The 22,822-nt window shown below is 44.1% G+C and overlaps 1 protein-coding gene and 1 long non-coding RNA gene across 3 annotated transcripts in view; one reads left to right on the top strand and one right to left on the bottom strand.

Annotated features, from left to right (window-relative positions):
- Sox102F (transcription factor Sox102F) overlaps positions 1-5,610 on the bottom strand; it is a 210,686-nt gene extending 205,076 nt beyond the window's left edge. For both annotated transcript variants that reach the window (XM_003693834.4, XM_086910777.1), the window contains exon 1: positions 5,307-5,610. In XM_003693834.4, the coding sequence (XP_003693882.2) occupies positions 5,307-5,411 (105 nt within the window). In that variant the 5' untranslated portion in view covers positions 5,412-5,610. The remainder of the gene's footprint in view (positions 1-5,306) is intronic.
- A 2,901-nt stretch (positions 5,611-8,511) lies between these two features.
- Positions 8,512-22,822, top strand: part of LOC147657138 (uncharacterized) — a 130,605-nt gene continuing 116,294 nt past the window's right edge. Inside the window, exon 1 of the long non-coding RNA XR_015292960.1 lies at positions 8,512-8,673. This is a non-coding gene — a long non-coding RNA (uncharacterized LOC147657138). The remainder of the gene's footprint in view (positions 8,674-22,822) is intronic.

Below are 22,822 nucleotides of genomic sequence, written 5' to 3'. Positions count from 1 at the left end.
AACGGAGCGAGATCGAAACGGTTCATTATCCTTTGAGCGACGAGGCAGTGTGTTTCCATTCCGTTAATGTGTAACGCGATCAACGATTCGATTTATTGTTACGTAACGAATAAGACTAATAAGACGTCGCGAAACGAACAACGTAAGCGTGCCGTTCCTGACTTTTACGTGTTATCATGATTTAGCAATAATGATCGTGTTCCGCCGTTGATACAGGTTCGATAAACGAATCGAAGTTTGATCTAGTCTTAATTTTTTTTTTTTTTCCTTTTTTTGCTTTTCTACATTTCCATTCGATTTCCGATTTCAATTTTTCGAATTGAATTTAAGCTATTTGTGTTCCAGTTCGTGATAGTTTAGAAACATATTATTAACCATCGATTTCTGATGATTATTTATTATTTATCGATCGAAGAAGTGTAATAAAATATATAATATTGATATTATTATTATTAGTTATTAGCGAGATAAAAGTTCTTTTAGAAATCGAAAAACATTATTTGATAAACAAGTTAATATTTAAATGACTTTTTTGCTGGAATAAAAGTGCTACAAATGTTATAAATATTTGTCGTTATGCAATGAGAAATCTAATATCGAGAAAATCTTTTTTTAAATTCGCGAATTCTTCTATTACAATACGTGAGATTTTTAAATTAATTTAAACAATATTTTTCAATACATATAAATCATAAATCATCTTCTCTCCGCGATAATTTATGATCTTTCTAATCAAAAATGTCATTACTTAATATGTCACGAACAACGAGTAACGACAGTCACACGATTATTTTACTTTTTTTCATATTTTTTTTTTTCTTTCTTTTTATTATAAATTCATAATATTGCTTTTTGTGTTGTTCTGCCGCTTTGATAAACATATATAATATGATAATTCGATGAATTAATAATAATAATTTACGTCTCTTTCTGTGATACGAGTAAACATATAACTAAAATGTATACAATTATTAGCAATTCGAACAAATATATCATTCGTAAACCAATATTTCTTAATCTCCCTTTTAATATTCATATTTCTATTGCGTGATATATTTTGTTATTTACAATTCCTTGGAATTGAAGTTGGAAAAAAAAGAAAGAAAGAAAAAGAAATCACTTATACCGACATCCATCGTTTCATTTCAGAATATATTAATAAAAGTATAAATAATTAATAAGTTGATTACATTTATAATAATTATACTCCGCTCTGTTTTCGACGTAACGTTAATCCATCTTGATCATTTCTCCCTCCCATTAATTCCATTATCTTGAATCGCTCGTTCGTTCTCTTATTTCTACATACAACTCTAATTCTCCTCTTTATAATATTACAAACACGCGAAACATCGACAAAATGAAAAAAAAAAAAAAGAAAACGGAACGGAACGGAAGGGAAGAATCGACGTTGGAAAAAAAAAAAAAAGAAAGAAAAACGAAGGGAGACTACACCGGACACTGGACATTCGAAGGTGGCAGTTTTCCAGCGCACCGGCTAAGCCGGTGCAGTTGAAAGAGATACGTGACGCACACACGCGCACACAGTCGAGGGGGAGCGTGGCGGACAATGCCAAGCTGCGCTACGACGACGTGCGTACGAGGTGACTGCCTGTGTTCGGTGTTTCGCGAACAAATGGGAGAGCATCGTGCCGGCACCCTGCCTCGGCGGCGAGGAGATGCCGGAGGAAAAGGGGCACCACCGCCAAGAAGAAGAAGAAGAAGACGACGAAGAAGACGACGACGACGACGACGACGGCGACGAGGACGACGACGACGACAAGAAGAAGAAGAAGAGGTTGAAAGCATTGTTCCGCGTCCCTCCGCTTCGTACAGTGAGTGAGTCCCTCGTTTTTCGTCCCACCACATTTCATACCGATGCACCGTGCGGTATCTTCGCTCTCTCTCTCTCTTTCTCCGCCTCCCTAAAGCCATCTCAAACGCACCGGCCCGTGCTCAGGTGTGCTCCATTGTTAAACGCCCCACATATCGCGTACGCGTTCCGCGCTTACCCTCTTTATTATGTGTTTGCCCATTATAACGGGTGAGAGAGAGAGAGAGAGAGAGAGAGACGGGGGGGAGATATATATATATATATATATATATGGTTTGGAAGAAGGGGAGGGGGACAAAGACGAAACGAGAGATGGGGATGGAACAAAAAGGAACACGTGTAGGGTGGGGAAATAGACGCAGAGCCACTGGCTGAGGGATCAAGTGGCATTGTCCGGCCACGACGATGCTTTTGTAGAAGATCTCGCGCATCGCTGCCAGCCGGCGATTCGAAATGCCTCCCTGGTATACGCGCGAGAGGGAAGAGGGGACGATAAACCATCCGGAGGAACGAATTCACCTAATGTCGCTTACCTCCTCTTGGAAATGGATGCCAGCCGTGACCCTGGGCCAGGAAAACGCGTAGAAGGTAATAAGTAAAGATTTTTCCCTCGTTTCGATGTTTACATTATGTCGTAATGCCACACGGCGAATTCGGGGAGAGCGAAGAGTTTTTGTTGGTCCCTTTGCGGAAGCATTTCGCGGCCCCTAGCGAGATAGATAGAAGGTTGGATACAGGTTGGGCCTCTCTTTATCGCTGCCTCGTAAGTACACCACGCATGGGATACGCGACTCGAAGACTCGAGTTTTTTTTTCAACCGGTACGCGCGATTTCCCTCGGTTTCCGATGGACCAGGTATACAACCAAGAGAGGTGTATATATATATATATATATATTCGTTCGTAGAGAGGCTTCCTCCACGGGTTGTTGGGATTGAACTCGAGGCGCGCAAGCAAGGGCTCGCCGGGAGAGGCATAGCCAAAGGGATTTACGCGGTATACGGCCGGCGCGGGCTCTCGACCTTTAGGGTCGGCCCATTGAAAAATTAGTAAATTATTTAAGACTCCGCCGGCCACGTCTGTGCTTGTTCGCGGTTGATTTATTTCGACTATCGTGATGCATGGTCCGGCTATCCAATATTGTAATACGTTTTGCATACGTGGTATATACGGCCGAGCGCGTACTTACGTATCATTGTCGACGTTCCGTGGCCTAGCGATTGAAACACTAGCCGGGCTATATCTCAACAGGTACGCCGGGCGTTATGAGCGGCTGCTCTACACGGCATTATGTTCTCTGGATGGGTTGAGAGAACGAGCGCGAAGGGGAAGGAGGGAGAGAGAGAGAGAGAGAGAGAAGAAGATACCGGTCGCAGTTGTCGGATCAGAATCCTATATTATCGCGCTCTAGAAGCTCCAGGGCAGGTGTATCGGTGACCCTTGTCTTGGCACGTATTCCACACGCATTTTACACCCTACACCCCGGCGGGATAAGACAAAGCGAAATATACCATCGCGCCACGGGATCGTTCCTCCAACGGGTTTAACCGCGACCGCGTGAAACGCCTGTCCGCCGGTTTTTACACTGTTGCAACGTTGAACTGTTTTTAAAGAACCGGTTTCACGCCGATTACAGGTGTTTATTATTGTACTTATGCAATGCCGGATTGTTAACGCTGCAACGAGTTATAGGACGAGATTTGATTCCTATTTTCACAACAGTGGACGAAGAGGAAGGGAGGAGGTTGGTCGACAGGCAAATGAAATGAATTAATGGGGAATTGTATTTTTTTTTTTTTTTTTCTTCTTTGATCGCCGATAAGCATTGGAAATGGATTTTCTTGTGCGTGCACGTTATAGTATATACGCGAGGAAATTATGAAGTTTATAATTCGTTTTATTGTTGAAAGGATTTTATCACTATTTTCGTGTTTTGAGTATCGTGCTTATATCTATGATTCTCCTAGTTTCAAAATTCATTGGAATATTTCAATATTTCTAGAATGTTTTCCATCTTAGAAAACATTTTTCTTTGATTCCTTTTTTACTTTCCTTCTTGTGTATCTTAATGTATTACTTAATGTATACGAGACGCATAAATTAATTAAAAAAAAAATAATATATTATATTAACATTTATATTACTACACATAAAATGTTATTAAAATTATCATATCTATTTCTTTGCTATAGTGGCAAAAAATATATGGCAAAAATATCGTTGATTCAAATAAGTTTACAATATTGACGCTTCATTAAATTCAAACATATTCTTTTGATTGCCTATAACTCTTGAAGATGTTTCTACGATATACCCAATTTTCAAGATGCCAATACTAAACTAATCTAAACCTAATCATTTTAAATGCAACGAAGTATATATATGTACTCGACCCTTGAGCTACAATAAACGATTTCGTCGAGTTGCACTTACTCACTCGACGTCATTTTTCACACTGACGTTTGCTTTAATAAGTAACCAACAAACCTCATTTAGCATCAGGATGTAGCCGTCCCCCCTGTCTGGGAGAACGTGTCAGAATCGAAAACCGCAATTTTCCCGTTAAATACACCTCGCCAGTTAAGGGTTACACTAAACTTTCACGCTTATTAAGAAGACAGAATCACGGTGCACCGACAAGTCGCTAGCTCGCTCGTATGCACACGCATATTGCTTGAAATCTGCGCTATAAGTTGTATCAATGTCCCGGACATTCAATCCCGGCATACGTTGCGCGAGCCCGGCCGGTAATGAAACATTTAACGCGCGTTCCCTTATCTCCGCATCTAGTAATATACAACGAATAGTGAGGCGCGATAATTCGACCGCGCGCGCAGCGTTTCGCGTCGTTTCCCCCCCCCCCCCTTCTTCCCTCCCCACCACGCGACCGTTGGCACACCGTTCCCGTTACATAATGGCGAAACAGGACTGACTGCCACTGAAAAATACGTCGCGGTATGGAACTCGTTAATCACAAACCTGACCATTACTGCGAGTTTTAAAAATTTTCGTATACACGGCCAAACGACAGTCGACATTCGATTCGACAATATTCCACGTCGAATCCGCGCCGATTCTCTAATTCATCGACGCGTGCGAGCCTCTCTTCGCGCCGTTTATCGCACAATCTCGAGTAGAGAGTCTATCGCGATGTCGGCGCGAAAACGTTTTCCCCCTTGGGTAAAGATACGCGCCGTCCCTGAATGCCAACGTTCCACGATTCGCCTTGACTTTTGTCCGGAGCACTTGAATTATGTTAAAGTCGGTGCCGAGAAAGCCGGCTCACACTCGCCTTAGAGACAATCGTTGCATTCTACTGTCGTACGTGTCAGCTCGTCAATATAGACGATACGATATTTCTTTACCATTGATTTCTTTGTTAGCGTTTCAGAAGAACTAACCCGCGGTCTTATTATCTGATGGAACGTCTAAAACGATCGTTCATTCGAAAGTAAAAGAATATGAGAACTTACCGGTGCCGAACCAGCGTCGTTGATCGGTGAAAATCTCTTGTAAATGTTCGCAGTCGTCGTTCGTAAACAGCATGTGCCTGACTCAGTGAACATGGTGCCGCGCATGCGCCTTGAGATGATTGTTCACCCTAGCTACTTCGGAGATCATTTCGGAATGCAATCGATAAACGACGAATAATAACTTTCACGTGAACGAATCGTACGAATTTTATTAACGTACGAATGTAACTTTGATTCGGTCACTACGTACACGTTATTTAGCACGTCACAAGAACTATTTATGGAAAAAACGAAACTTTTTTGACCGGACACTCGCGGCAACCACTAAAACGCAGCCATATTAGTTCACTAACTGACAAGTGACGCGCGCCGATCTCTCTAGCGGTAAAATTCGAAATTATAGCGCATGCGTTATTGCGACGTGACGTTGAAATAGATGAAATAATTTCTTGTTACAAAGGTGAATCATCATCATCGTTTGCAAACGTAATGTATGCTATTTCAATAAAGATGTCTATTTCCTTATTTTACTTTATTCTCTATTCTACCATTTGAAATTGTATATTGGGTAAACATGACTCGAATACATTATTTCTAACATTTGAAATTAACGAGTCATCTAAGAATGGCGGCACGTATACACGTATTAATATTAAACATTGATTTTCACGGAGAACACTCACACATACGCAAAGATTTCGAAAGATAATTCTCGTTATTTTCTTCCATATTGTCATCAATATCGTTTCTGTGCTATATATTATATATATATATATTATATATATATATACTCTCGCAATATTTTTCATACAACTTTCCCGCGTCACTTTGTTCAATCGATTCACGTACTTGCTCGTCGCACGACGTTTCGAGGCATAGCTGGAACGATCGGTGATTCAGATCGCCGCGACAACTAAGACATTACGGCGGTAATTACGGCGTCGGTACGATTTCTGAAGAGTTCCCTAGATTTTTCAACAGCGACGTGTCTCCGTTTAGAATAGGTCGTGTGCAATTAATGGGTGCAGGTTCCCGCGCACCGATCCTCGAGTTAAATTTAGCGAGATTTAGCATAACGCTCGGTTAATTAGCCGAATGGAATCTAAGGCATCCGATTAAAGGGGAGTTGGGAATAGGGGGTACGGGACACGGCCGGGGCAGCTCGCGTGCGTGTACATCGCGTCCTTGTGTGGCCAAATAGGTAGTGGCGACATCTACTTGGCGCCAGTCCACTCGTTCTGCAAGCGTACCATCCCGACACGTTCGTATACGTTGTCGAAGAGGGAAAGGACAGAACACGGAGGGCCGGAGAGCAGCACGAACGGACAACGAGGAGGAGGAGGACGCGTAACTCCGCGGCTTCTTCCTTCACGGAGCTCGAACTTGCCACGAAGCTCTCACAGAGCTGAACACACGGCCGGCGTTGGATCGGCTTGGAAAAAGTCTCTTCGCAAAACCAGCGGCATAATATACGATCCTAGGGTCTCGACCGAGAGCGTCCAACGTTTATCTCTTTCCGATACGGAAGTCTGCCGGAGGAATTAATTGCCTGCCGTGGCACCTTACCACGGCTCCGGCGTCCCGATGCAATATCTGTTCTCCTCTCCGAGCCATTAGCCGGGCGCATACTTTACATTAGAAAGCACGTAAGAGCCGTGAGCACAACGAGGAGACCTGTTCTCTCGCGAAACCTTGTTTTGCGGAATTCTCGCTTTGCCCTCCGCTCGAGGAGGCTCGAGGAAGATAAAAATCGGTCGGGACGAAAATCTATCGGCGTGCCGTGGATCGTTAGCGTTCGACCGGCCCGCGCTGTGACCCAGACCCCTCCAACCACGACGCCTCCAAACGTTTCTCTTTTTCCACACTTTCGATTATGCATTGCTTCCACTAACTAACGTCGAGCGCGCTGATTACAGGGCCGGGATTAACGGCCGATTTGCTTTAGTTTAGTGTCCCGAGTCGTTTTACGGGAACTCGGCAAATATTTTCAAATGTCAAGTCGGAATTAGATACGGTCCGCATATAGACACAGTTTAATTACATAGTTTATTAGTTTGTCGATAGGAAATATGTAAATCAATTAAATACGGGATACGAGATATTACGGGATACGTGTTCGGCTTAGAATCGTAATGAGGTAAGTTTATTTTGTACCGATAAATAATAGTTTCTTTCTTTCTTTTTTTTTTTTTTTTTTTCTTACAAAAGATTTTTGTACAATTTCTCGATATTTTATGATAAGTAAGATGAACGATAATTACAAGAGTCGAAATTTACGGATATAAATTTTTTAAATTTCCAAACTTACGTCGTTGTATCTTAATAATTCAAATCGATTTAACGTTATAATAATATAAATTTAAAAAAGAATGCATTAAATTATTTATCTCGAATCGGTCGTTTCGTTTCAAGACGCATATTGCTCATCTTTATTCATGATCACCCACCTGTCTCAATCATATTTACGTCCATTGTTGATGCGTTTTACACCTGTCCTAAAAAAAAAAAAAAAAAAAGAGAACACCTTCCGATTAAATTAAACGGAGAAAGTCGATGATTAATTCAATCGCGCATATGACACGCCACGACTTTCCTTCCCTCTTTCATGGATGGAGAAACAACATTATATTAGATACCGAAGGAATGCATCGATAAGAGATGAGATAAAAAACGTAAATCTCACAACACGTAAAAATGAAAGGAACACGAACAGGATCCCTTCAAAAGTCGGGTGCTGTTCGATTTCCACACCGATACATCGTCATCATCCGTCCAACAGCCGCGAGCATAAGACTATCATCGCACGTAAGGCGTAATCCTTCGAGCGATCGAGGACACGGTTATGGAGCGCGTAAAAGATCGAGGAGGATCGTTCGGTCCGGGTCAGGCGTTAATTTATATCGCGAACGATGCGAAGCCGGCCGTTATTAACCTGCATAATGGCTGTTGCGCGCGCGAGCGTACCGTGAGAATTTGTCTCGGCGGAGACTGGATCGGGAGATCGTTCAGGATCAACGACGCCGTTTTCCATTCTCTCTCTCTTCCTTCGGTTCTTGTTTCCTTGTTCGCGTCTCGATGACGAGACAATCGAGAAAGAAAGAGAAAGAGAGGAATAGGGTACGAGGTAGATACGTTAGCAGAAGGGAACTTTCACTTCGGCGCTCGAATGGAATAAGCGCACACGCGACGAGAACGAGTCGCGCACACCTCGAGGAAATCTACGAGAGACGGCAAAGTGCAGACGAGCAGATAACCTCGTCGAGGTATAACGCGCGATTCTTTATTGGCCGAGTCGTTTTACCTTCACTTTTTCAATCGTCGTCGATTTCCGTGGAAAGGAAAGCGATTATTCTTTGCGTGGAGATCGGTGAGTTTTCTAGTTTAGTTTGCTTTGCTTTTTTTTTCTTATTATTATTATTATTATTCTCGGCCTGGACTGGAATAATTCCGCAAATTTCTTTTAGTAAATTATTGATCTTTTACGGTACGAGTATGAATTATTCGTATCGTCAACAAGAGATTCGATAATCTCGATCTTCATTTTAGCTAAGTATTGTAAGAAATAAAGTTAATAAATATTGATAGCGTACGTGAGAGGAGAAAACGACGATCCATTTCAAAAGAGATCGATAATTATAAAAATACAAAGACCTGTGTTGTATCGATTTCAGCTCGTTTAAAAAAATTTTCATCGAATTGTCGAAGGAATAGAACGGAAAAAAGATTGCACGCGTGTATATATATATATATAAAATATTTCATTTTTCCTTGTTTCCACGCGAATCCATGCATTTTTCGACGTAGAGGGAAACGCGCGTGGCACGCAATCGCAGTGATTTATACAGTCAGCGATGACAAGATTTCCAAGTAGTTACGCTTGTTTGCGTAACCGGCAAATTATACGGTGGAAGTAACGATCTCTTTGCAGTCTCCTTAAAGACACTTACCAGAGGCCGTTGTCGTTTCAAAGTGTAATTTGAATGGCGTTTCATTTGTACGAACGCACGTCCATACGTCATGCTATTTTACAGTGGGAATAATACCCACGTTTTACAGACTTTTCGTCCACTCGACGCGCTTTTCTCCCACCCGTGACGGCTTTATATTTTAATTACTCGGGAGGAATAATAGCGCGATACCTTTTAAAGATTACCCATTTTCCCGCGCTAAATGCCAACCATCTCGAGAATTAATATCTCAATTCGACCGAGTTGCTCGATCCACGCTTGTTGAGAAAAACCGTTGTGCGCGACTGGGTACGAGAGTAATTTATTAATCGCGATACAATATGGCGCCGATGTCCGCCAGATTACGTGGCGGATTAACCTTTGTCGTGAAAGTGTATCGCGCGCTATTGTTATCAAATCCGATTTTTCTCACGATCGTAATCGTTCGCGTTGTTATTGGCAGGGAATGCTGCGAACGACAATACTCAATGAGTTCGAGTAACGAAAAGATTCGATTCAACTCGTATCTGTTATATATTCCATTCCGAAAATAGAAAAAAAAAAAAAAGGTGAATCATTTGAATAAATTTTAAAAACTGTATTTCCTTCTATAAATTTTAATTATACAAGGTAATGATAAATAAATCCGATTACCGTAAGTCTGAATATCGTATTTACTCCGTTCAAGGAAGCATTATTTAATTATATTCACGGTAACGAACGACTTGTCAATGTTATTTCGTTACCATTAAATCGAGAATCGAATTGATTTTCCCTTTGAAAACTTTCTGTTTGGCATAAAACATCAAAGTCGACTCGATACATGGTGGTAACATTTTAGCATTTCATAATGGTCGAGAAAAGAACCGCTTAAGATTAAATTGTACGTTGAACGATTGCCCCCGTGCCTTGTCGAGCTCGTATCCCGCGGCGGAAATTCCACGGATCGATCTGTCGAACGGGTCTCGTTGAATAGCCATTCATAGAATTCGAATTTTCGTCCTAATAATTTAACCGCAAGCTGAGCACAACATCTGGTTGAACGTCCAGAACGTCTCCCCGATATTCTAGCTTGTCCCTCCCTGTTTATGTAAATCGTGCTCGTACGAATTATCGAAATCCAGCCTCCAATTAATATCTTATTGCCCGTTTAAATCAAGCCTCCGCTCGTGCTTAAAACATTTAACATTCTGCAGCCGTGTCGCGATCGATACCGTGGATGCTGATTGACCGATTCTTGCGAAACACGCGAAACTCGAGCTTGTTGGAAAGCGTTTGGTGTATCAGCTCGAAACTGGTGACGATACGGTTTCACACGTGTTTCGTCACGAAACGATCACAGACGTTAATTAGATTGGTATACTTTTAAATTCAAACATCGATCCTTAAAGAATTGCACACCCGCTATATTAACTCTTTGCACTCGGTCGAATCAACAACTTTAGACGATTTCCCGCACCCGTTCGGTGAATTTCTTAGTCAATTTGAAATGATTCACGCAGAAATTAACGTAATAAAATTTTATATTTTAACATTTTACGTATCTTAAAGAAAGAAAATTTGTCGAATATTAAAGTCTATATCGTTGTTTCGTGCGATATTTTAATAATAAAGTAACTATCAAGATGCATCCTTCGTTCGTCAGGACAAGTATCATAATGAAATGTCGTTCGATTTTTCGTTTTTTATCTTTCTCATTTTATTGAGAATAAACCTTACAATCTCAATAACGTCCATCTTCTTATACTACATCTCTATTTTCATCGCTATTTTCCTTCCCTCTATCAGTCAGTTTCTTGACGAATAGAAATAACTTCGTTATTTAATAACGAAAAATCAAACTCATCTTCGCTCGAACCAATTCCATTTCCGTATTCTTACAAAACTCGAAAACTTTGAAAACAATATTTCTATCATCACGGTCTAATTTGAAATAAATAAATCTAACCATTCGATGGTACATTATTCTACCCTTTATTATTACACAAGATTACACGTAAGGAGCTTAAGAATATATTTGATATTTTAAAAGAAATCAAACGTAAATAAATATTGTCGTCGTTCGAATTGTCTCGAACCGAGTCGAACGATTGGAAGGTTAACAAATAATTACACGATTCTCTAAAAATTCTGATTTATAACTAACCTATTCTTAGGTATCCTTTTTGATTAGCGAGCGGCATAAGAAATTACGGTTTAATTTGCGGATGGGTTCTCAGGTGCACGCGGATATGGAAACACGCGGAGCTCGCCTCATCGGAAGGGAATACTAATTTTGTCGCGGCATCGAAGCCGCTAGAAACTATTAATAAATCATAACTAATACGCTACACGTCGCAAAACTCGGCGAGCGTGCTCGTCACGCCAAGAATAAAGACGTTATTACCCGGCTTTTAATAGCGATCCCATTCTTCTTCCTTTTAATATCGCTTACGTAACAGGATATCAAGCTCGTTACCCCGATGATACACTCCGCCCTTTGAACTCGGGCCGCGTATACGTTGCATAGTTCTTAACCCTTTCGTTGCAACTATAGTAAATAGCTCTGCATCGTACGATATGATCGGAATTGTAACGAGCGTCTTTCCCTGGAAACGATATTTCTATCGTCGAATAAACACCGTCAAACCAACTTTCTCGAGCGCCGTGCATATTTTTGATTAAGAAACCCCCACTTCTGCCAAGTCAAACGATTCCTTTGGAACGAAGTGTCGAACGATCAAGAATTCTCATCAAAATTCTTTTTCCAACAATTCTTTCGACCGATCGAATTCTTAGAGTCGCGATTCCGCGTGGAATCGTTACGAATCGAGGGTGGCGATAAATCAAGGAAGTGGAAGGCGCGAAACGGACAAAGAGCGGCGAGGGGGGAGAAATAAAACTCGAACACGGGGATCGAGCCGTTCCTTACCGATGTCGGGGATCGGAAGTCGAGTGCGTTCGATCGTTAATCATGCGGCCAAGGCAAAAAAAGGAGAGAAAAAAAAAAAAAAAAAGGAAAGAAAGGAGATTGTGCGTGCACGCAACGCGTTTTTTGTCGGCGCGGTCTGGCGCCGCGTGTACGTAAACCACAACAACAACGACCGCCATCCGGACCCCCTCTCGGCCCCTTATATATCGTACGGTGTATCGACTTATTGTTGACTCGCACACATTTTCGGCGCGAATCGATAAATCTTCGCCCGTTTCCTCTTACAAGCCATTACCGAACGAGGATACGTCGTCGACGAGAGTCGAAGAGAGGGGATCGGACGTGGCCGGAATTAATTCCGTTTCTTGCCGACGAATCGATGGTTTCCGCAACCTGCTTAAAGGACAATCAAAACAACGGAGCAATACGACGGATATTTGCTTCGTTAACGGTCACGCACATGTATTCATGGAGATGGAGATTCGCGTGGGGATGGATTATTTTCGGTTCGTATTTATAAGAAACTGTTCGAAAATCAGATATCGGAGGTGATCGGTCACGTGATAAGTCATGATGAATATATATATATATACGAGGGTACAGAATTGCGACACGGAAGTACCGAAATCTAACGTTACATTCAGCTGCACAGTACTCTCTATTCATCGGCTACCGTTCATAAATGGTTCATACGCAACTATATCTCGTCCAATTATTCCCCCCTTAATAGAAGCTACACTACCGATGCTATCTTACTCGGTACTGGGTGCTTAAAAATTTCGTGGCCAACGAAACGCCAAACGAGCGTGTCTTTGTTTGTTCTTTTCGAGGGAAAACACGCGAAGTCGAATCGAAGGTCCGCCGCATCGAGAAGGTAGCCTTCGAGTCGTTCCGTACGCGTTTCGTACCACTTGAACGAAGTGGCCAGACAGGACAAGTTCTTGGTTAATTACTTGCCTCTGTCTTATGTATTTACACGCGTGCCTGTAAATGTAGCGTAAGTGTGTTATACGCGTGTATATATATATATATACACATAAGTACATTTTACAGAAGAAGGGCGAATCTTCTGTGAAGGAGGAAGCGACTAGGAGGCTCGCTAAAGTTAAAGGATGGAAGAAGCGGGCCGACTATATAAAGCGGGAAAGAGAGAACGATAGGTGGACTGTGCGCAGTGCGAGAAAGGAAGGGGAGGAAGGGAGCGAGGGGGGAGAGGCCGAAGCGGAGCCGAAGAGGAGATGACCGAACGAGATGCTCTTTGAGACACTGAGAGCTCCAATAAAGCCGGACCAATTACTGGCTACCGTCCTTTCCCATTCCCTATTGATTTGCATTCAAATAGATGTTATACTCTAAGTAGACGGATCCTAATGGATTATCAGTTCGAGTCATCGCGAGAGCTTCAAAGCTCTACTCATTCCCTTTCCACACAGAACCGCCTCCTTTCCAATCCTCCTATATCCCACCACTGTTTCATCCATTTCCTAATGAAACCTCCTCGGATTGGCCCTTTTTCTAAACTTACCTAATGATCAACCTCGAAACTTATCCGCGTGCACACCCCCCCGAGAGAAATTCATCTCTTTCTCTCTCTCTCTCTCTGTCTCTTCTTAACTCCAACTTGAAATCGAAATCCCTCAAGAATCGAAATTCCCTCCGAAAGCGGTTAACAGGGATGAAATCGGATGAACGGAATTTTTAACCGTCAACGGACGACGCTCGACTGATTTGACTTCTGAACGGCGAAATATAGAAGAGAAGGGGCGAAAGAACGAGCAAAAACAAATATAATCGGTAAATCAAAGAGCGAATAGAGTCGAATCCCCTATAATCGGTCGAATATAATCGCTCGGCTGATTATTTAAGCGAAAAAAACTACGAATTTCCCCGTTTCGAGGGGAAGGGAGAGAGAGGAAGGCGCAGCATTCGCCATTCCGTGTAATGAGTTAAAATGAGTTTGGAATAATCGTGGAGTCTGGTCCGGCTCGCGATGGCCGAGATGTGACCGAGGGGTTGGGGAAGGAAAAGGGCCTCGAGATGGAGGAGGGAGAGGGAGGGAAAGGAGAAAGGGAGGAGAGGAAGGCAAGTGCGCGACTTTGTATACGTACGTACGTGCACACGAACAAGGGGAGGATGGGGAGGGCGCGTGTCCGGTATCCGGCTCGCTAATTAGCTGCAAGGTGGGATAAAGAGTGGCCGAGTCGAAAACATTAAAGCCAGGGTGGAAGTGTAATGGACGTTGACGTATGGCCGGCACAGCTACCGCTCATGCCTCGCAAGTACTTGGCAACGACCTTCCATGTACAGGGAGTGCCCGAAGTACGTATTCCCGAGATAGATCGAGAGTCAATTACGAACGAAGGATCGTCGTCCAAACCATATTTCGAATGCGCGATGCGATTATCATTCGATGCGCGTGTAATTTCGTGAAAATTAGACACGATCGGCCTCCCTGCAATTTCGGACGTTCATCGTTTTCGAAGGGGTCTTAGACACGCGTCCCCTCCTCCTTTCGTGGAAGAACGAAACTCGACTCGGATAGAACAGAGTTAGAGGGAATAGAGGGAATAGAATCGAAGATCGTCGTTATTTTCACTCGAACACGAACATACAGGTATTTACCTGCATCGTCGGCACGATACAGGTGGCGTTCGAGATCGTAACTCGATTCGAGATATTATTATACACGATTCAGTGGCGCGCGGAAGAGGTTCAAAGAGCTGGCTCCGTCAGCCGGCCGGTTAAGAATCGGAGGGACACGTAGACGCGCTCACGTAGCGGTTTTATTCCGGGAAGGGATACTCGGTGGTCGTTAATTCACGCGCTGTACGCGCGTGTAACATATGCGAGCCGCGTCCCGATATTTACACCACCTCTCGGCGGTGCCCTCTCTTCGACCACGCGTTGGGAGTCGCGGCGCGTAGCCGTTGGGATGGGGGATGGCCGGGGGTTGCACGATCGCGCGGCATTATTCGCGCCGCGAAGCCGCGGCACCGCGCATAATAAAGTGCACGGGGTCAACGATAGCGGGGGGGGGGGGGGGGAAAGGGAGGGGAGGAAGGGGGAGGAGGTGGCTTTGCCGATCCTCCGCTCGAGGAGCGGGCGCCAGCGTGGAAACGAGAAGCGGCTGTCTTGAAAAAAAGGGGGAGAGTTCGTACTGCGGTATTCAGGCGTACACCGCGTAGGTAAAATCCTCCGCTCAGCCGGACACACTTGGCGCACAAATTAAAGCATAAAAAAGCTGCTTGCCATCCGGTTAGCGGGGGGATAGGGAGGAGAGAGGACAAAGTTGGAAAGAGGAGCGAAGACCTGAGGGGGGTTGAAGAGGGATTGAGTAACCGAGGAGGATTACTGAAAAGAGGAGGTCGCGTGTTGGCTGGTTGGCTGGCTGCGAACGGGACGGGGTGGGGGAGGGGGGGGGGGAGGATCGGCCGGTCGGATAGGTCGTACCATCTTTCGTGTAATTACTGACATAAAATGCCAGAAGATTTTCGCCCTCTCCTTTCCTCCCCCTTCCACCTACGCAACCCCGCGCTCTCTCGATCATCTTCCCTCTCCCCCGCCCCCTCTGAATTTCTCTCCGCCCCTGTCGTTCTCCTCTCTGTGTGTCTCCACCTCTCTCTCTGTATGTCCGTTTTCTCTGACCGTCTTCCTCCTTCTTCCGCTCTTTCTCCCTCCCTCTCTCTCTCTCTCTCTCTCTGCCTGTCGGTCGGTGTCGGTTCTCGCTCTTTCGTGTCTTTTTCTCCTCCGCGAAGTAGAAAATTTTCAATTCCATTCATGTAAATTATTGTAGCGCACCGACTCTCGACATGTGCAACTTGTATTAATGACGCAGTAAAGGAGCAGACGGGCGGAGAGCTGCCCATTAGCGGATGAAAGCGGAGGGCTCTCAGCGCATAGCCCGATAATAGCCCGACTTATACCCACCGAGGCTGTGTAGTTTAGCCCACGTTACGAGTCTACCGTTCCTCTGCCCTGCCTCTCTGCCTCCGCCGGCCTTCCTCTGCCCTCGCCGCCGTTTCCTCTTCCTTATCCTCCTCCCACCCGACATCTTTCCCTCGATATCCCTCTTCGGCATCCCGATACGAAGCGCTCCAACGAGAAATGGAAAGAAAAAAATACCATTTTATCCAAAATTTCATCTCCTTCGCGTCCATAGATCGTTGTCCGAGACTTCTCCAAAGTCATCTCTCGAAGCGCGGAGGACCGTCCCTCCTTCGTTCGCAACAACCTCGGTGAAAGAACGATTTATTAACTCGCGTCGATACTCGATTATCGAGCGGGGCGGGCGAGACACGTGGGAGTGGGAGAGCGAGGAGAGAGTCGCGGCGAAGACAAATTGTAACGTTACAAGTGGCGGAGGAGGCGATAACGGCGCGCGGCTCGGGGGAAAAAAGAAAAACGGGTGCGGAGAGTGGACGGGTGCGAGAGAGCGAGAAGAGGCGAGTGCGGTTTCAGTAGCAACGACTATATCGGCCGGTCGGTAGCGGTAACGGTATCCGTGCATCGGTTTAAATTTACCCGATCCCTCTGCTCCGCTTCTGTGTTCCCTGCTCTGCGCGCACACGAACGCGTTGAAAATCGAGACGATTCTGGCGCGTATTATCGATACGAGATTCCGTCGCATCGGGAGATGCGCCACTTCCACGTGGGAAGTGATCGTGGAAAAAATCGGTTCGACCGGTTTTTCAGCAGCGCGCGTTTTAAATAGCAAGACGAATCGAAGAGCAACGCACGATCTTATCGAAGGATTGGTATTTTCGTGATCGTTCTATTTTTGATACTGGACGGAAGGCGCGAAAGAGAAAATTGGTAGAAACGCCGCATAATGGTAGCGATTCGAATTTTAGAAGGCTCGATGGGGGGAGGTGTATTATTAATGCGTTCACGGTTGATAAATTAATACTAGAGACAGAGTACAAATAACAGGGCAAATGATCGGAATGATTTATCGATCGTGTCATTGATTGGTAAATGCAAATTAGGAACGCGAGTCCTTTCGAAATCTCGCCTGTGTGTCTCTGCGTAAATGATTTATACCCGCATACGTAGAATAATTATCGCGTACGCGTTTCCCTTATATTAAATCCGTTTTTTATCGTCCATATCGTCGAGGAAAGAACGCACAATTTTTCACACAGTCTAAAATATCCATCCATCCATCCCTTTACAACTTTAGCATTAAATTTCACATTAGAAGGGCGATCTCACCTACTCGAACACCTATTCTCATAAATTTCAAACACTTTTTTATCGAATAGCTCTCTGTCCCGTTCTCGAAAATAAAAATAAAAATAAAAATCCAATTAAACACGATATAACGGTACGCGCCATAAATATATCCCCTCGTTAACTTTTCAATCACTCCTTCCGTTATTGCGCCAATATCCCTCGTACAGAAACATCCATTCACTCAGAGGCGCAGTCGTTCGCTCTCGTTCAAAGAACCCGTATCGATGCGCGCGCCACTCTTTGTCTCGATTTACATAAACGCACAGCTGGATTTTCCCCGCTGGAAATGAGCCGTCGTTTCGTAAACAAGGTATTAATGGGCCCAGCTCGGACAAACCTTCCTCTCGTTGCCGTATATAATAAAGTGATTTTCGGACCGGTCAGCCCTTTCATGACCCCTTTGTGCTCCCGTAATAATAGGAAGATTAAAAAGAAAGGAAAAGAGCAGGCAAAGAAGAGCTGTGTTTCGCTACTTGATCGACGAAATTTTTCGTATCGATCAAGAAGAGAAAAAGAGATATTACAAAGAAAATATATAGATACTTTGCTTCCAGATCTCTTGTTAGATCATCGGACCCAATCAATCGGACGAGAGCTCGCCCGGAGTTTAATCGACCTCGGCTGGATTAATCTCGATCATCGAGAGCTTCTTCGTACGTAGCCTCAGGCGTATAAGCTCAAAGCTCGTTTGAACCCCTTGTAGCTTGTCGGGCGGCCGACATTTTTCTCCAACGTGGAAAGAAAAAAAAAAAAAAAAAAAAAGAAAAGAGAAACGTGGAGGCGAAGAAAGGAAAAAGGGGTGAAAGACGGGCGCGCGTATTTGCATTTCCCCCGTATGACTTTTTAGATTAACGCAGACAAGCAGCAGGGGTATAAAGAGGCTGGGCGCGATAAAGAAACGAAAGATAGCCCGGAACGGGCGCGCTGAGATGAGAGACGAGATATTCCTCGCCTCTCCTTTAACGGACCGCGTCCTGCACTTTGTACTCTCCCTTTCTCTCTCGGTTCAGAGAGAGAGAGAGAGACGATTCAGAAGGAAAGAGGAGACCCATTCTCCCTCTGTCGTTTCCTCTCCCCTCCCCTCCCCCAAGATTCGAATCTCATTTCGGGACGACGAGAGGCGACGCGCTCGTGGCTCGTTAAGGGCACGTTCGAGGTGGCCGGCCACTCGCAGGTGGAAAACGGCCGCGTGAAGAATCGATCCATTTGCATGGAATCATCGGGCCCGGCTTCGATCTCCTTGTTGGGAGGGGAGAAGATTCCTGGGTTGGAATTCTCGGGCGGAACGAGCGAGGATAAGGAGGTGAATAAACGGGACGAATTTATCTTGGTCTCGATGACGCGGTGGGGGTACTCGATCGGCGATCGCCTCATGGCGCTCCAACATCCTTCTATTTTGGGTGGAGAAAGAATCGGAAGAAGGAAATTTATATTTCGTTTATTCGCGATTTTTAATTCCAATTAATTCCTCTGTAATAACGAAAATCGGAAATCGAGATCGATTTATAATTTCACGATACGTCGAATCGAATGGAAGCACAGAAGAAAAAGGAAGAAAAACTCTTGTCTGTTTCTAATTAAAAGTAAAAAGTAACTCACCAAGAAACGTTTGCAAAGAAGAGGCTTACTACAATCGTGGCTGGTTGAGAGACAGTAACGGGATCGATCTTTCGGATCGTTATATCGTGCATCGTTATCTCGCGGTCGTTAAAGATCGGCGGGCATAATGCTTGAATTCGATCTAACGGGAACGCACTGAAGGTCTTGTCAATTGTTCGAGAAACCGAAACGGGATACGCGTCCCGGGGTAATAGATTTGCTCGCCGCTGCTTTCTGTCGGTACGACTCGCCTCGGTCAATGTTCTCCGGGAAATGTGAGCAACGATGCGAGCTGTTCGGATGCTGTTTCGATTTCTTCGGGAAGAAACTCTGTGAATCGCGTATCGGATCGCCGCGTTCAATGGAACTGCGTTTATTTAGAAAAGGTGAATCTCGTTTGTTCGAGAGATCGATTCTTAAGTTTTGCAATATAAAATGTATTTCATTTTAGAAGAGAAAATTGGAAGTTAAAATAACGAGGGGTGGTAGCCGAAGAAAGGGAATATTACACGTTTCTTCTGGTTTTATAAAAGCGGAAAAGATAGGTCTAATTCTACTCTTGTCTATTAAAATAATATAATATTCCAACCGCGATCTCCTTTTCTCGCAAATAATTCTTCCAGGCAAATACCCGGCTTATCTTCGAATTAAAATTTAAACTTATTCGCGCATTCCAACAAATATACTCAACGAGCCGAGAATACGTGATTCGTATTCAAATCCTCGCGAGACGGTTGGTTGCCATTCAAACCGTTTCCGCGCCTCGCTCCGGAGACCGCGAACAGGTCTATAAATACGATTCGAATTCCCTCTATGATACCAATAAACCCCCTATCTCCCCGAACAGAAGTTTCACCCGTTTCGCCCACACTGCACTTAACTCCCCCGGAAGCCAACGAGCGCATCGGCACACGAACGTAGAATTGGAAAAAAATCCTTATCCAACCGACTCACCGACTAACAAGCAACCTTCGAGAAACGTATCGCGTTTAATACTTTACTTGGCCGGGATCCTGATTGCGGAAAAGCCAACCTGTTAATCCCGAGACCCGTTATGATCATCCCGTCCACCATCGTCCATCTCGACGTTGCACACCGCTCGATCCCCTCGACTGTGCGTGAAGCGAAATCACGTGCACGGAAAAACCGCGATTAAAAGCTCTCTCGAATGAACGAACGGACGAAAGAACGAAAGAACGAATGAACGAAAGAACGAAAGAAGGAAGGAACGAAGGAAGGAAGGAAGGAAGGAAGAAAAGAACGAACGAAGGATAGAAATTTAGCCGCGCAATAAAATGGTCGATTCCTCGAGGAGGAGGAGAGAAATTCAGATTGATCGAGGAGGATCGTTATCGCGTGGAATCTGTGGAGCGAGGCGTGTGCACGGTAATGGCGGTCGTACGAGCCGTTGTCTTTTCGATTTACCACGGCCAAGATACGGAAGCGGGTCTGGTGTATATCGTTCGTGGTGTGAACGCGCGTTTGAGAAGAATCGAGGCTCGCGTAGGTGTCTGACGAGTCTGAATCGGCTGCCGAGAGGTCATGTTTCTCCTGGCTGATCGATAGACGGTTGAAATCTTCGAGCAGAACCGAGACGACGACTTCCGGCAGCGTGGCTGGTTCGTTGGACGATGCTTTTCGAATTTATTAATTCGTTCTCGTGCGAGCAAGTTGTTTCGTTATTTAATAAACGGTATAATGCCTGTTGATCATTATAACTCAAGAGAATCTTTAATTAATAAATAAATATATATATATATATACGATAACATGCCGTGTTAACGAGCAATTAATTATCCAACTATCAATCGACGTGGGTTTAACCTTGATACTGGTATCATTGGGATACAATTTCTCTACGATTTTGAAATTTTCGAATTTTCGAATTGTCCGTTCGAGAACGGAGATGGATAGTCGCGAGTATCCCCTCTGTGTCAATTTGACGAGCCCTTGAGGCGGTCACGACGTTGTTCCGTCGATGCTTTCGCCATTTATATCGATACACCCGCGAGATTGAAACAAATGGATACCGTGTAATCGTTGGAATGATTGATCCGAGAAAAAACGATGTGGCACGGACTGCTGTTCAGTCGGCCATGACATCGGCATGAAATGAACTTGCGACGAAGTGGGGGGTTAGGCCGGGGCCGCGTGAAATTCTCAAAGAGGATTGTGGTAGGTAATGGAGAATGTATTTTTTATAAAAAAAAAAAAACATTCTTCGTATCTGATAGTTTAATTTTCTGTTTTTAGATACGGTCGAGAAAACAGAAACATCATCTATATATATTGATCATCGATTTGTTACGGTACTCTCGGATTAATATATCCCCGACTTTTTGATTGTCTTGTTAATCGCTTTTCTCTTTATACTGCAACCTTTTTTTCTCTCTCTCTCTCTCTTCCAACGAAAATATATCACGAATATCACTTCTTCCGCGAACTCGATTCGCGATTCGCGAAAGCGTAACCGACAAATCAATTAGCCGATCGAACAAACGGAACAAGAGGAAAGGAAAAAAATATCGAACAACACCGCCATTGCAATAAAGTAAGCAATCTCAAGATCGAATTACTTACTCGCTTCTTTAACCTTAAAATTTAATTCAACAATCCGCCCTATTCTTCTTCTAATTAAGTTTACGCCTGAAACATCGATTACACGATCTTAAAATACGAGATAGTATAATATTTCCCGTGTTTCCTCTTATTATTATCATTGCCCAACCACTCCTCCCCATCCCACGTTTCGTTATCATACATATATTTACATTAATATAATTGCATTCTCTTGTTACTCCGATTCCTGTAACCTTCTTAAAAAATATAAACACGCGGGTTGATGAACCTCGTTGATGTCCCGCCATGGATTTGAAAGAAGGCCGATATAAATACCCCGGATATCGGAAGAAACGAAAGAAACAGAGGAGTAGATGGGGGAGGAGAGGAGCGTGCGGCGTCTCCGTGACGGGGGCACGGCCTCTCTCTTTCTTTCTCTCTCTCTCCAACCCCCGATAACATAATACATCACGCGCGTACCGGCAGACAATACCCGAGGATTACCTCACAATGGCCCATGATTTACTTCTGCTCTCATTACCCTGCTTTTGTCGCGGGTCGCCCCGATTGGCGCCGTTGTCATTAGAAAAGTAACCGGAGGCGGCCGCCCTCCGGATTCCCCGCTCTCATATTATCCGGATTCGCAAAGGGCAAATCTGGAAGGAGAGAGAGGGAGGGAGAGAGATTGGAAAGAATCTGAAGTAGCAAGTTGGAAAACTCGATTACCCGTGACACCTCCGCGCATCTCTGCGATCTTTGTCCTCCTCTTCTTCGTTCTTGTTGACCGGACTTAATTGCGAGATACGAGAGAGAAGGGGCTCGATAGAATACGCATTGAGAATTATCGATACATTTTTTTTTTTCTTCTTTTTCGAGGGTGTCTGATAAGAGAGGTATTTTTGTGAACGAAATTAATTTAACCGTTCTCTCGCGGTGGATGCATAGAAAAAAAAGAGAGAAAGAAAAAAAACTGGAAGAAGGAAGGTAAATGGAAAATTAACTCGTACACGTAGGTGTATGTATCGATCGAGGAATCGAGCCAATACGAAAAAATAAAAAAGCCTCGAATTCGAGATAAATAACGTTTCTATCCCGCCACAAAGAATTATAAATGAATTTTCAACCGGCTCGATGGTATCGAGCTATCGGCTCGTTTCATTAGTAAACGACAATTCCATTTAAACCGTCGAATCAATTCCAACGTCATCGCCGCCTCTCGCTGTTTACTTTCCGCGCCGGCCAATAAATCACGATTTCGGTGCGATCTT

Source organism: Apis florea, unplaced genomic scaffold, assembly GCF_048593485.1.
Source record: "Apis florea isolate Af1SG1 unplaced genomic scaffold, ASM4859348v1 contig_3203_pilon, whole genome shotgun sequence".
Taxonomy (NCBI): domain Eukaryota; kingdom Metazoa; phylum Arthropoda; class Insecta; order Hymenoptera; family Apidae; genus Apis; species Apis florea.
The sequence above is the reverse complement of the archived record's forward strand: the minus strand, read 5'-3'. Positions and strand labels throughout refer to the sequence as shown.